The sequence below is a fragment of the Benincasa hispida genome, chromosome 7 (genome assembly GCF_027475165.1).
Source record: "Benincasa hispida cultivar pf3 chromosome 7, pf3_genome.v1.1, whole genome shotgun sequence".
Lineage (NCBI taxonomy): Eukaryota > Viridiplantae > Streptophyta > Magnoliopsida > Cucurbitales > Cucurbitaceae > Benincasa > Benincasa hispida.
The window spans coordinates 27,555,641-27,565,245 of record NC_143484.1 but is presented as its reverse complement, the minus strand read 5'-3'; the positions used below and the strand labels follow the sequence as shown (position 1 = coordinate 27,565,245).

Sequence of the window (9,605 nt, the reverse complement as noted above, 5' to 3'; positions counted from 1 at the left end):
GAAATGAACAAAATGTCCTCAACTAATACAAAAATCATAAATTCAAATTTACAAACGCACGGGTTGTTACATGAATGCAATGTGTAACCAGTTTTGGTGGGGTACCTCTGAAGAAAAGAAAAAAAATCCACTAGAGAAGTTGGAAACGTCTTTGTGTAAGTAAGCAAGAAGGTGGATTGGGTTTCAGAGATTTTAGAATTTTTAACCAAACCATGTTGGCTAAGCATAGTTGGAACATTGTTAGAAATCCTAATATCTATTGTCTAGAATCTTGAAGGGTCGTACTTTCCTAATGATACTTTCTTAAAGGCAAATCTAGGATCCAACCCCTCCCTTACTTGGAAAGGTATTCTTTAGGGGAGAGATTTGTTTCTCAAAGGATACAGATGAAAAGTTATAAATGGTAGACATATTTTTATTGTTGATGAACCTTGGATCCCCAAGCTTGGGAATCATAAGCCGTGTGTAATAAAAGATGGTTTTACACGAAAGCGGGTGGCAGATTTGATTTCTCCTAAAGTTGCTTGGAATACTAACCTAGTAAAAGAGATGTTCCTTCATCATGATGTAGAAAATATTCTCAACACTCCTTTGGATAGTTGTCTTGGAAAGGATGAGATCATTTGGAGCTTGGATAAAAAAAAAAAAAAAAAAAAAAAAAAAAAAAAAAAAAAAAAAAAATTCTGTGAAGAGCAAGTATTATTTAGGGAAACACTTAACTGATTCTCTCTTAGCATCTCAATCATCCAAAGGAAAGCTTTCAAGCTTTTGGAGAGCTGTGTGGGAGTCTGATGCGTTGTCCAAGATCAAGATAACAGGATGAAAAATTATTGATAATATCATTCCCACAATACATAATCTTAAAAAAAAAGGATTGTTACCAACTTTTCTTGTCCTTTTTGTAGGATGCATATAGAAACCACATGTCACCTCATGTGGGAATATAAAGTATCTAAGACGATTTGGAATACCTTTTCCCCTCTAATGTTTGTATGTGTTTTCTATGGGCAAGGATTCTTGGTCTTCTAGTGATTATTGGAGTGCTTAAAGAAAATTAATCCTAGAAAATAGTTGGAAAAGATTCTTACTCTTCTTTGGAGTATTTGGAATCAGAGGAACGTGATTTGCTTCGACCATGGATCTTCTGAAGAGAAATTTATTATTCATGTAGTGGAATCTTCGTTAGAAGTTTGTTTTGGGAGGTCTCCTTCTCCCCTTCCCTTCCCCCCTTTCAAGCTTTGTCCGGAGAGGAGTGGATGGAAAGCTCTTAAGGAGGGCCATTGGAAGTTAAATGTGGATGCGGCTTGGTCAAAATTTCACCATAAGGGGGTTTGAGGTGAATTCTTCGTGATCATCTTGGGAAGCCGATTATGGGAGGCTGCAAGTTTTTGAACCACGATGGGGGAGTCAAAGTTTTAGAAGCTAAAACTATGGTGGTTGGCTTGGCTGAGTTAGAAAAGTTGTGGCATGGGCAGAACCCTCCAATAAAAATCAAGTCTGGTTCGTTAAAGATGGTTAAAGTGTTGAATCATTTGGATTCAGATTTGTCTGAAATTGATATTTTTGTGAAGGAGACTCTTAGCCTTGCTGCTGTTGTAAATATCTATCATTTTTGTAAGATCCCTAAAGAGGAGAACAAAGCAACCCATAACTTAACTTCTTTGGTTTCCTCTTCTAGGTCATCTTAGGTCTAGAAAGATGTCTTTCCAGAGTTTGTTATTCTCCTTATTCTTAAGGGGGTTGGTGTGTTTGTTACTTCTTATGTTTCTACGTTTTAAAAAAAATGAGTCTCATTCATGTATCTATTCGTAATGGACCTCAACCGCAAATAGAATAGATTTTTTTTTTAGTTCGTTTACATAGGCAATCTACAATCGTAATTTGATTTCCATTGAGACCGTATATATTAGCACTGGTAATTGAATGGATGTTGTTATGATTACTATAATGCTCTCAAGATATAATTATAAAAAAATACTAAATTTTTTTAACATCTATTATATATAGAAATAAATATGCAGACCAATATCAATTTTAATGTTTACATGCAACAAAAACCATGTGGACGTTAATTGAATGAGATTTATGACATGTGACAGAAAAGTCTAAAAAATCTTCAGTTCACACAAAAATAAGATATCCCACGTAATTATCGATGATAATCAAATTGATCATTATTTGCAATGAAATTATGGATCGAGTTTATGTTTTTCGGCATGGGTCTTTGCTTTCTTATGATTATAAAATGTCAGTGAACACCAAAATTCTTTTAAAAATATGTAATTAATTGAGCTCCACCATTCATATTACATTGATTAATTACAATTCCTTATAGGTATCCTAAAGTTAATGGTATGATTGGAGCCAAATATGGCTAGAAAGAAGGTTGTTTTTATTTCTAAATCGATTTGACACACCAACTAAATATAATTATTAAGAAAGACCCACCTTTAAGTTATCCTTTTCTTTTTCTTCTTTTCTTTAATATGCAAAATATCTAAAAAAGAATAGGGTAAGCTATACATTAATTTAATTTTTATAAAATTTATAATTATGTCCATTTAATCAATAAACGTTAAAAATATGTTGTTTTTCAATATAGAAAAATGAACCAAAACATTTAAAAATATAACAAAATGTCACTTTCTATCCATGATAGACACTTATTGATTACTATCATCTATTGATATGAAAGACTATAACACTTTTCAATATTTAAAAATATTTTTAGCAGTTTAATATTTAAAATAATTTTTTCAAAAAGATTTCGAGTATACTGTTGAATTGTGGAATGTAATGACATCACATGTTATTAGACAAATGTTAGTTTACTTTTACCAAATCTAGAAAAAAAATGTTAAAAAAATGTAGAAACTTGTCGAAGATAAAGTGACATATGCACCACCAATCAATTTATTAAATCTCTTTTATAAATCCCATTGAAAAAAAAAAAAAAAACCCTCATATAATCACAATAAAGTTTGGAGGCATACCAAAGTCTAAAAAAACATTACATAAATTTACAACCACCAAACTTCAAAATCATACACTTAAATCAAATATTAAATTACAAAAATCTCATCTCACCTACGGGAATTTTAATACACCAAAATTCTAATAATGACATCTATACACCCTAAACCCTTATAAAATAAAATTGTAATAGTTAAAAATTCAATAATTAATGACAATACATGTTATAACCATAAAGTTGAATTAGAAAAGAAAATTTTACAATTGGTTTGAATAAATTCAAATACCATGAGAGCAAAATTGTAGTATTGACCATCACCGTAAATTATAGTATTGACTAATCATCACCATAAATTATAGTATTGACTAATCATCACCGTAATTATATTGCATTTACCATCTTAAATGTAGTTCGATTGGTTGATAAAAGGTTGAATCTCGTACCTCATGAAAAACTGTAGCTTGAGCTTGGTTAGATGTTTGAATAACCTTAAAAAGATGAAGAATAAATAAAATTAAAATTAAAAATAAATAAAGAAATAAATAAAGCATGGTGCCGACTATGTTTCACTTTAAGCTTGATTTGCTATTTCACTTGTGGGATTAGTCATATTTTGTCTGTCATATTTCATGTGGAAAAACACAAAGAAAAAGCCTGTTTTCAACTTTCATGATGTATAATAAAGGTGAGAGATAGAGGGCCCCTCTTTTAACAATTACCAAAGACTAAGATGAAACCCCCCAAGAAAAATATCCTTTTTAAAAAAAGAATAATAATAATAATAATAATAATAAAGATTGCCAAATCACCATTATCATAGAGATTGTGACAAAAAGAAGCTCTAAATCTATGGTCACCATAATACAAAAAGAGGAAAGAAAAGAAAAGGAGAAAGTGGGAATGAAAACTTCCATGTAAACACATTTACAAACATTGTCATCAATGATAAATACATACATAACTATGATTCGACAATTGAATGAGATGTACAATAATAGATGTAGTCTGGATGTAATATTTTTTTTTTTTTTAAATATTCTATTTGTTTATGTAAGTTTTCTCTACCAACTAATCTTATCGATATTGTTAAAAGAAATTGGAGAAGTTGCAAATATAGCACAATGTAAAAGAATTTGCAGATATAGTAAAATTTATATCAACTCTCAGAGTTTATCAGTGATAGACTATATTGCTTATAGATGTCTATCAGTAATCAAGTTGTCTATCGATAAATTTTGCTACATTTGCAATTCTATAAGATTTACTATATGCTTAATTATTAGTCTTAAAAGTGCTACTCACTGCAATTACCCAAAGAAATTAGAAATTCTAAAAATCACGCAGGGGAGGGATTTGAGGAGCATTTTGATCTAGAAATCTGACTTTTATATTGATGATTTCATTTCACTACTAGACATTTCATGAATTATGAGTCAAGGTAAATAAAAATTAAGTAGCATACCATTTGATAGCCACAAGGAAGTTAAAAACGAAGATGGCAAATGTTGCATCTTCATCTTATCAGGAAAATGGAGCTCGGTGAGGGATGCCTTTCCTTCGGCGTTTTCGTGGTTGTGAAGATGAAGGGCTGCTAGTTTTTGTCCCTTCTGTGGACTCTGCAATTGAGATGGTTGATTCCAATTCGCTTGCATTCGTTTCTGGGCTGATTTTGTCCTTCAATGATAAGTTACCGGAGTTCTGGCTCGGAGATACGACAGTTCCAATGCTCTGGTCCTTGAGCTTTGAGTTCACAGAAACCTGATGTTTTTGCCGCATTTAAATTGTTAACAATCTGTGTAATGTGATATGTGTTATGTGATAATAAAATTGCTTAGAAAATGGTATTAGTTAGTCCAATCACTACTGAGTAACAGAGTTGCGACAAGGTTTTTATATTTCTATACCTTGCAAGCGATTGAACAGAAGCGATGAGGATCATGTATATGTCTACCACAGTCTTCACAAGGACTACCGGACTTCGTCTTCGGTGATTTCGTGTCGATGGATTGACTACGGGCATTTAGATGAACAGCTACTTTACCATTTACTTTATATGGCTGCAGAATCAAGCAAATGGGGCTTCAAGTAATTAGGCAAAGAGATTATAATGCAATAGAAGAAAGGCAAAATTAACAGATAGCAAACAAACTCTATTCCTATTTCTAAAACTGGATCAAATTAACAAATATCGTATATTCACCCATTCAAATTGGTAAGAATCAAAATCAAGCTTGTGAGATTTCCTCAAGAAAATATCATTTCCGATTCGATTGTTAGTTACTAGTGCTCAAAAACCAGATAAATTTGACTAACGAACTATGAAAAAAAAGTAAATATATCTCAGATCTCGATGATATCAACTACATAAAAGCAAAAAGATCAGCAACAAAAGGATTGAATTCAGGAATCTTTTCTATGAAAGACGATTAAATCGATATCTTACAGGTAGTTGTAATAAGGGGAAAGAATGTATTATACATGAATCTCTGAACAGCAAAATTGTTTCTCCATGTCCTGAACGCGCACAACTTCATGATACACATATTTCCAGATTTGAACCTGCCGATGAAGATCATGGACTGTACAATTTTTGCAGAAGCTAACACTACAATCAATACAGAATCCACTTTTCTTATTTCCCCTGAGATTAGGATGTAGATCGCAAGAAGTGTAGAATTTCGTATTCAAAAGCGTACTAAGCCAGTTCGATTCCATTTTTCTTCACTAAAAAACTCGCATAGTTACAACCTACAGAATCAAAAGAAAATCATCTGGTTCTTAAAAAACTGCATACAAATTCATAGTCGAACTAATTAATTTAACATTCATTCAATTACCGAGCTCAAATGAAATACACTACGTCACTACACAATAAAACAATCAATCGCATACACATCCACAAAATCTTCGTAAGAAACAGTAAACAAGTGGATTCAATAGTCAGAATCAACCAAAAATGGAAGAAAATAGTTGAAAAGATACGTAATTACTGAAAAATACTAAAATGCTTACAGATTCTTCCGATTGAAGACCGAACTGAAAGGCTGAATAAACCAAGCAAAAATTGGATTCAGCTCAGCAAATGGAAGAAGAACAAAGAAGAAAAACGAAGATTAAAGTGAAAATGGAAACAAAAATCATTACAATTTTTCTCCGTTCTTGTTTGAAGAACAAAAATCTATTGGGAGTGTTTGTTTGTGTATATATTTTGCACTCATTAGGCAAGAGACGATCGACATGAAGGTGAAGGCATGCTGGCCGTTGGATTGCGACCGAATCCGACGGCCAAGGGTAAAGATCTTTTATGTTTTTTTTTTTTTTAATTACTCCTTAGTCTTAGAAAGTTGTAATCTAAAAGTACCTTGCCTATTCTCATTGACATTGCCAATTCGAGTTTAATTCAACCGTTACTTAAAATATATATTCTCGATTAAAATGTCAAAAGTTTGAATATTCCTACTACTAATGAAAGTTGCTTAAATTGATAACTTTTTATTAGCAAATATTGGAATTAATTGATGATAAATTATATCATGAAATTTATTATAAAAAATAAGTGTATATGTTTGGACATCCTTACTTTCTCGTATGGGTTGTAGGTTTAAATTTTTGTCTCACATCTAAGGTAATATTCTAAAATAATTTTTTTAGTACAACAATTACAAAAATGAAAACCGAACCTCTAATTTCAAATGCAAGAGTGCATGTTAATTACACTAAGTTAAACTAGCATTAGTCGTCAATTTAAAAAGTTGGTTGAAAGTTTAATATATCAAAGGTAATATTTAAAGAATTCCATCACGAGACATAAAGAAGAGAAGAAATTTGCTCCTCTAATTTTTTTTTATTTTTGCAAGACCATACACAAGAACATTGTGGCACCTTCGAACATGGGAGAAAGAGACAACCTCAATCTTTCAAGTAAATTTAACCTCCTCACTAAAAAAAGAAACCTTTTGATATCCATTATTCCTCATTAAGTAATTTGACCACCTCCAAAAAATCAGATTCGACAAAAAAATGGGGCTAATGTCAATTGAAAGAGCACTCTTCATGGTAGTACAAATAGCTTAAGTCTCGAGAACTTTGACCTCCCAACAATTAGATATGAATACCAAAAGCGCACGGTGAACATGACCCAAATAATCACAAAGCACTCACCCCAAATCCCTTGTATGACTATCAAAATTTCAAGTAGTATCTGAGTTCAACTTCCAGTGGACCTCGGAGGAGGGAGCACCCTCCAAAAGCAAGGGAAAAGATATATATTAATATATCTATTTGGTAACCATTTGCTTTTTGAAAATTATGCTGGTTTACTTTTAATTTCTTATTATGAGTTTCATCTTATCTAAGTAAAAAAGTTAAATTCTTACTAAATTTTTTTTAAAAAAATAGCTTTTTACAAACTTTTTTTTTAATTTTAAAATTTCGTTTGACTTTTAATAAACATCGGTAGAAAATAGAAAAGAGACCTCAAAGTGAAAAGAATATTTATAAGCTTAATTTTCTAAAAAAACTAAAAATTCAAAATTGATTCCTCTCCTTGAAATTTTATATCTTCACAATTATTAATTAATTGATGAAGGGCGCAATGTAAATTCTCAAAACTTGAAGGTCTAAATTGAAATTTTGTTAGAATTGTACGGATGAACTTGAAAACAACCAAACATAATTATATATATATATATATTTCAAATAAATGTGAACGCGCACTTTTCGGTCGTGTGGGGCCGGAAAGACGGTGACACGTGGCGAGAAATGAGACGCTGATAGTGATTTTGAACGCCGAAAAATACCCGAGATTTTAGGACGTGGAATTTCCTTTGACATGCGGCCGGAACTTTTGCGGTTGGATTTTAATTCCTTATTATTAAATTAAATTATTATTTCTTATTGTCTCTGTATGGAATTTTTTACTGTTTAAAGAATAAAACATATGTTAAATTGAAAGTGAAAGGTAAATATAATAGAAATAATTAGAGATATTCTTTTACTCAAAAGAATTAAATACATAACAATAACTAATGTTGGTTGTAAAAAAAAGAATAATTAAAGATGATGTAATATTCTTAAAAAGAAACAAAAAGTGAAAAGTGATGTGGTGAAATGGTAAAAATTCAAGCCACGTTTAAAAGTAAAGAAAATTGTTGTATTCATAATAGAATTATATGATGGGTCAATTATAATGAGTTTAATCGCAAATGTAATTGGACTGCTTTTAATCGTGTCTACTGAAAGTTATGAATTTTTGTCTCATTTACAATTACTGTAATCGTTACCTATGAAGGGTTCACCGTTACCGTTACGGTTACCATTATTGTTATTGTTCAAAAGAAAAAATTATGAATTTTGTCACATTTACTGTTATTGTAACCGTTACCTATGATGGTCAAATAATAACAGTAACTATAATAGCAGATGTGTAAAAAATCATAATTTTTTCTCTTGAACAGTAATAATAATGGTGAAAATACAATGTAATTTCTAGATACAATTGAATTGAACATGCTCCATTGGTCAAGCAATTTTAGTTTTGTGATTACAGATTTGGAAGTGGACTCCATGTATCAGTACAGATACAGAGCATTAGTAAACAACACCAAAAATAATCAAATTAGCTCACTTTTGACATTGTTGTTGATTTATTACCTTTCGACTAGGGTAAATGTGGCCTTAAGTTGTACATGTCATATATTTTAAAGTAAAATGCACTTTTGATCCCTGAGATTTGAAGTTGGCATCTATTTGGTGCCTGAAATTTCATAATAGATACTTGAATCTCTGGAGTTTGAAAAATAGTTCTCGTTTGATGACCAACAGCTGTTAAATTGTGATGATTTGGCCAATATATATTATTTCAATGTTATTTTTTTTTTCTAATAATATGACATTTCCTTTCTTCTCTAATATCATCCTTATAAATTTGGAAAAAGTTTTGAGATCTCCTTCATTTCAGGTTCACTTTATTTATTTATTTTTATTTATTATTATTATTATTTTTTTGTAATAAATCTCAAATACTCCTTAATTTGTAATATCTCCTTCATCTTTTTTTTTTTTAATTTAATAACTCTCAAACACGAAAAAAAAAATGAAAGCAACAACAGAATAATGAGAAGAAAGATAGAGGCTCAGGAGGGGAGAGAAGAAAAAAAAATACCACATAAGCAAAAGTTAATCATAAAATAATAAAATGTGTCATCTTGTTTTAAAAATTGATATGCCACATCATCTTTTCCTTAGTCAACTACCACATGAATTAAAATGTTACTTTTTAAACCTCAAGGACCAAAGAAAAATTAAATCTCACTCTAAATAGAGTTTATTTAAATTAATAAAAACTTTTTCTAAACGTATGTCCAATTAAGTAAATGAATACACTTTTTATTAACAAGTATTTTAAACAAGAAATTCATGGAAATAAATCAACCAAAAGTAATCAAGAAATTAAATATATCACTTTTAAGCACCAAATTAATTATATGATAAATGATATGAAAATTTAATAACTACCAATCAAAATAAACCAATATGAGCAATTAATTAAAAGAATAAAAAGTTGCATGCAATAAAATGTAATAACAAAAGTTAATTAGAAAAATAAATTTGAGGAGAAGGATAGAGAAAT

At 30.4% G+C, this 9,605-nt stretch overlaps 1 protein-coding gene across 3 annotated transcripts; it reads right to left on the bottom strand.

The window, feature by feature from the left end:
• Positions 1-2,985: 2,985 nt before the first annotated feature.
• On the bottom strand, positions 2,986-6,190 carry LOC120081909 (protein RGF1 INDUCIBLE TRANSCRIPTION FACTOR 1-like). 3 transcript variants are annotated; one of them, XR_005482987.2, is made up of 6 exons: positions 6,119-6,190; positions 5,987-6,018; positions 5,453-5,722; positions 4,879-5,031; positions 4,437-4,732; positions 2,986-3,462 (listed from the first exon to the last, which is right to left on the bottom strand). XR_005482987.2 is itself a non-coding variant. In XM_039037090.2 (4 exons), the coding sequence occupies exons 2-4, from the start codon at positions 5,687-5,689 to the stop codon at positions 4,496-4,498; spliced, it is 627 nt and encodes a 208-aa protein (XP_038893018.1). In that variant the 5' UTR covers positions 5,690-5,722; positions 5,987-6,146; the 3' UTR covers positions 4,338-4,495. The 3 variants fall into 3 exon arrangements, 1 of the variants encoding a protein (XP_038893018.1); XR_016530542.1 differs by having other exon boundaries at positions 5,987-6,151; XM_039037090.2 differs by lacking the exon at positions 2,986-3,462 and having other exon boundaries at positions 4,338-4,732; positions 5,987-6,146.
• Positions 6,191-9,605: the final 3,415 nt, after the last annotated feature.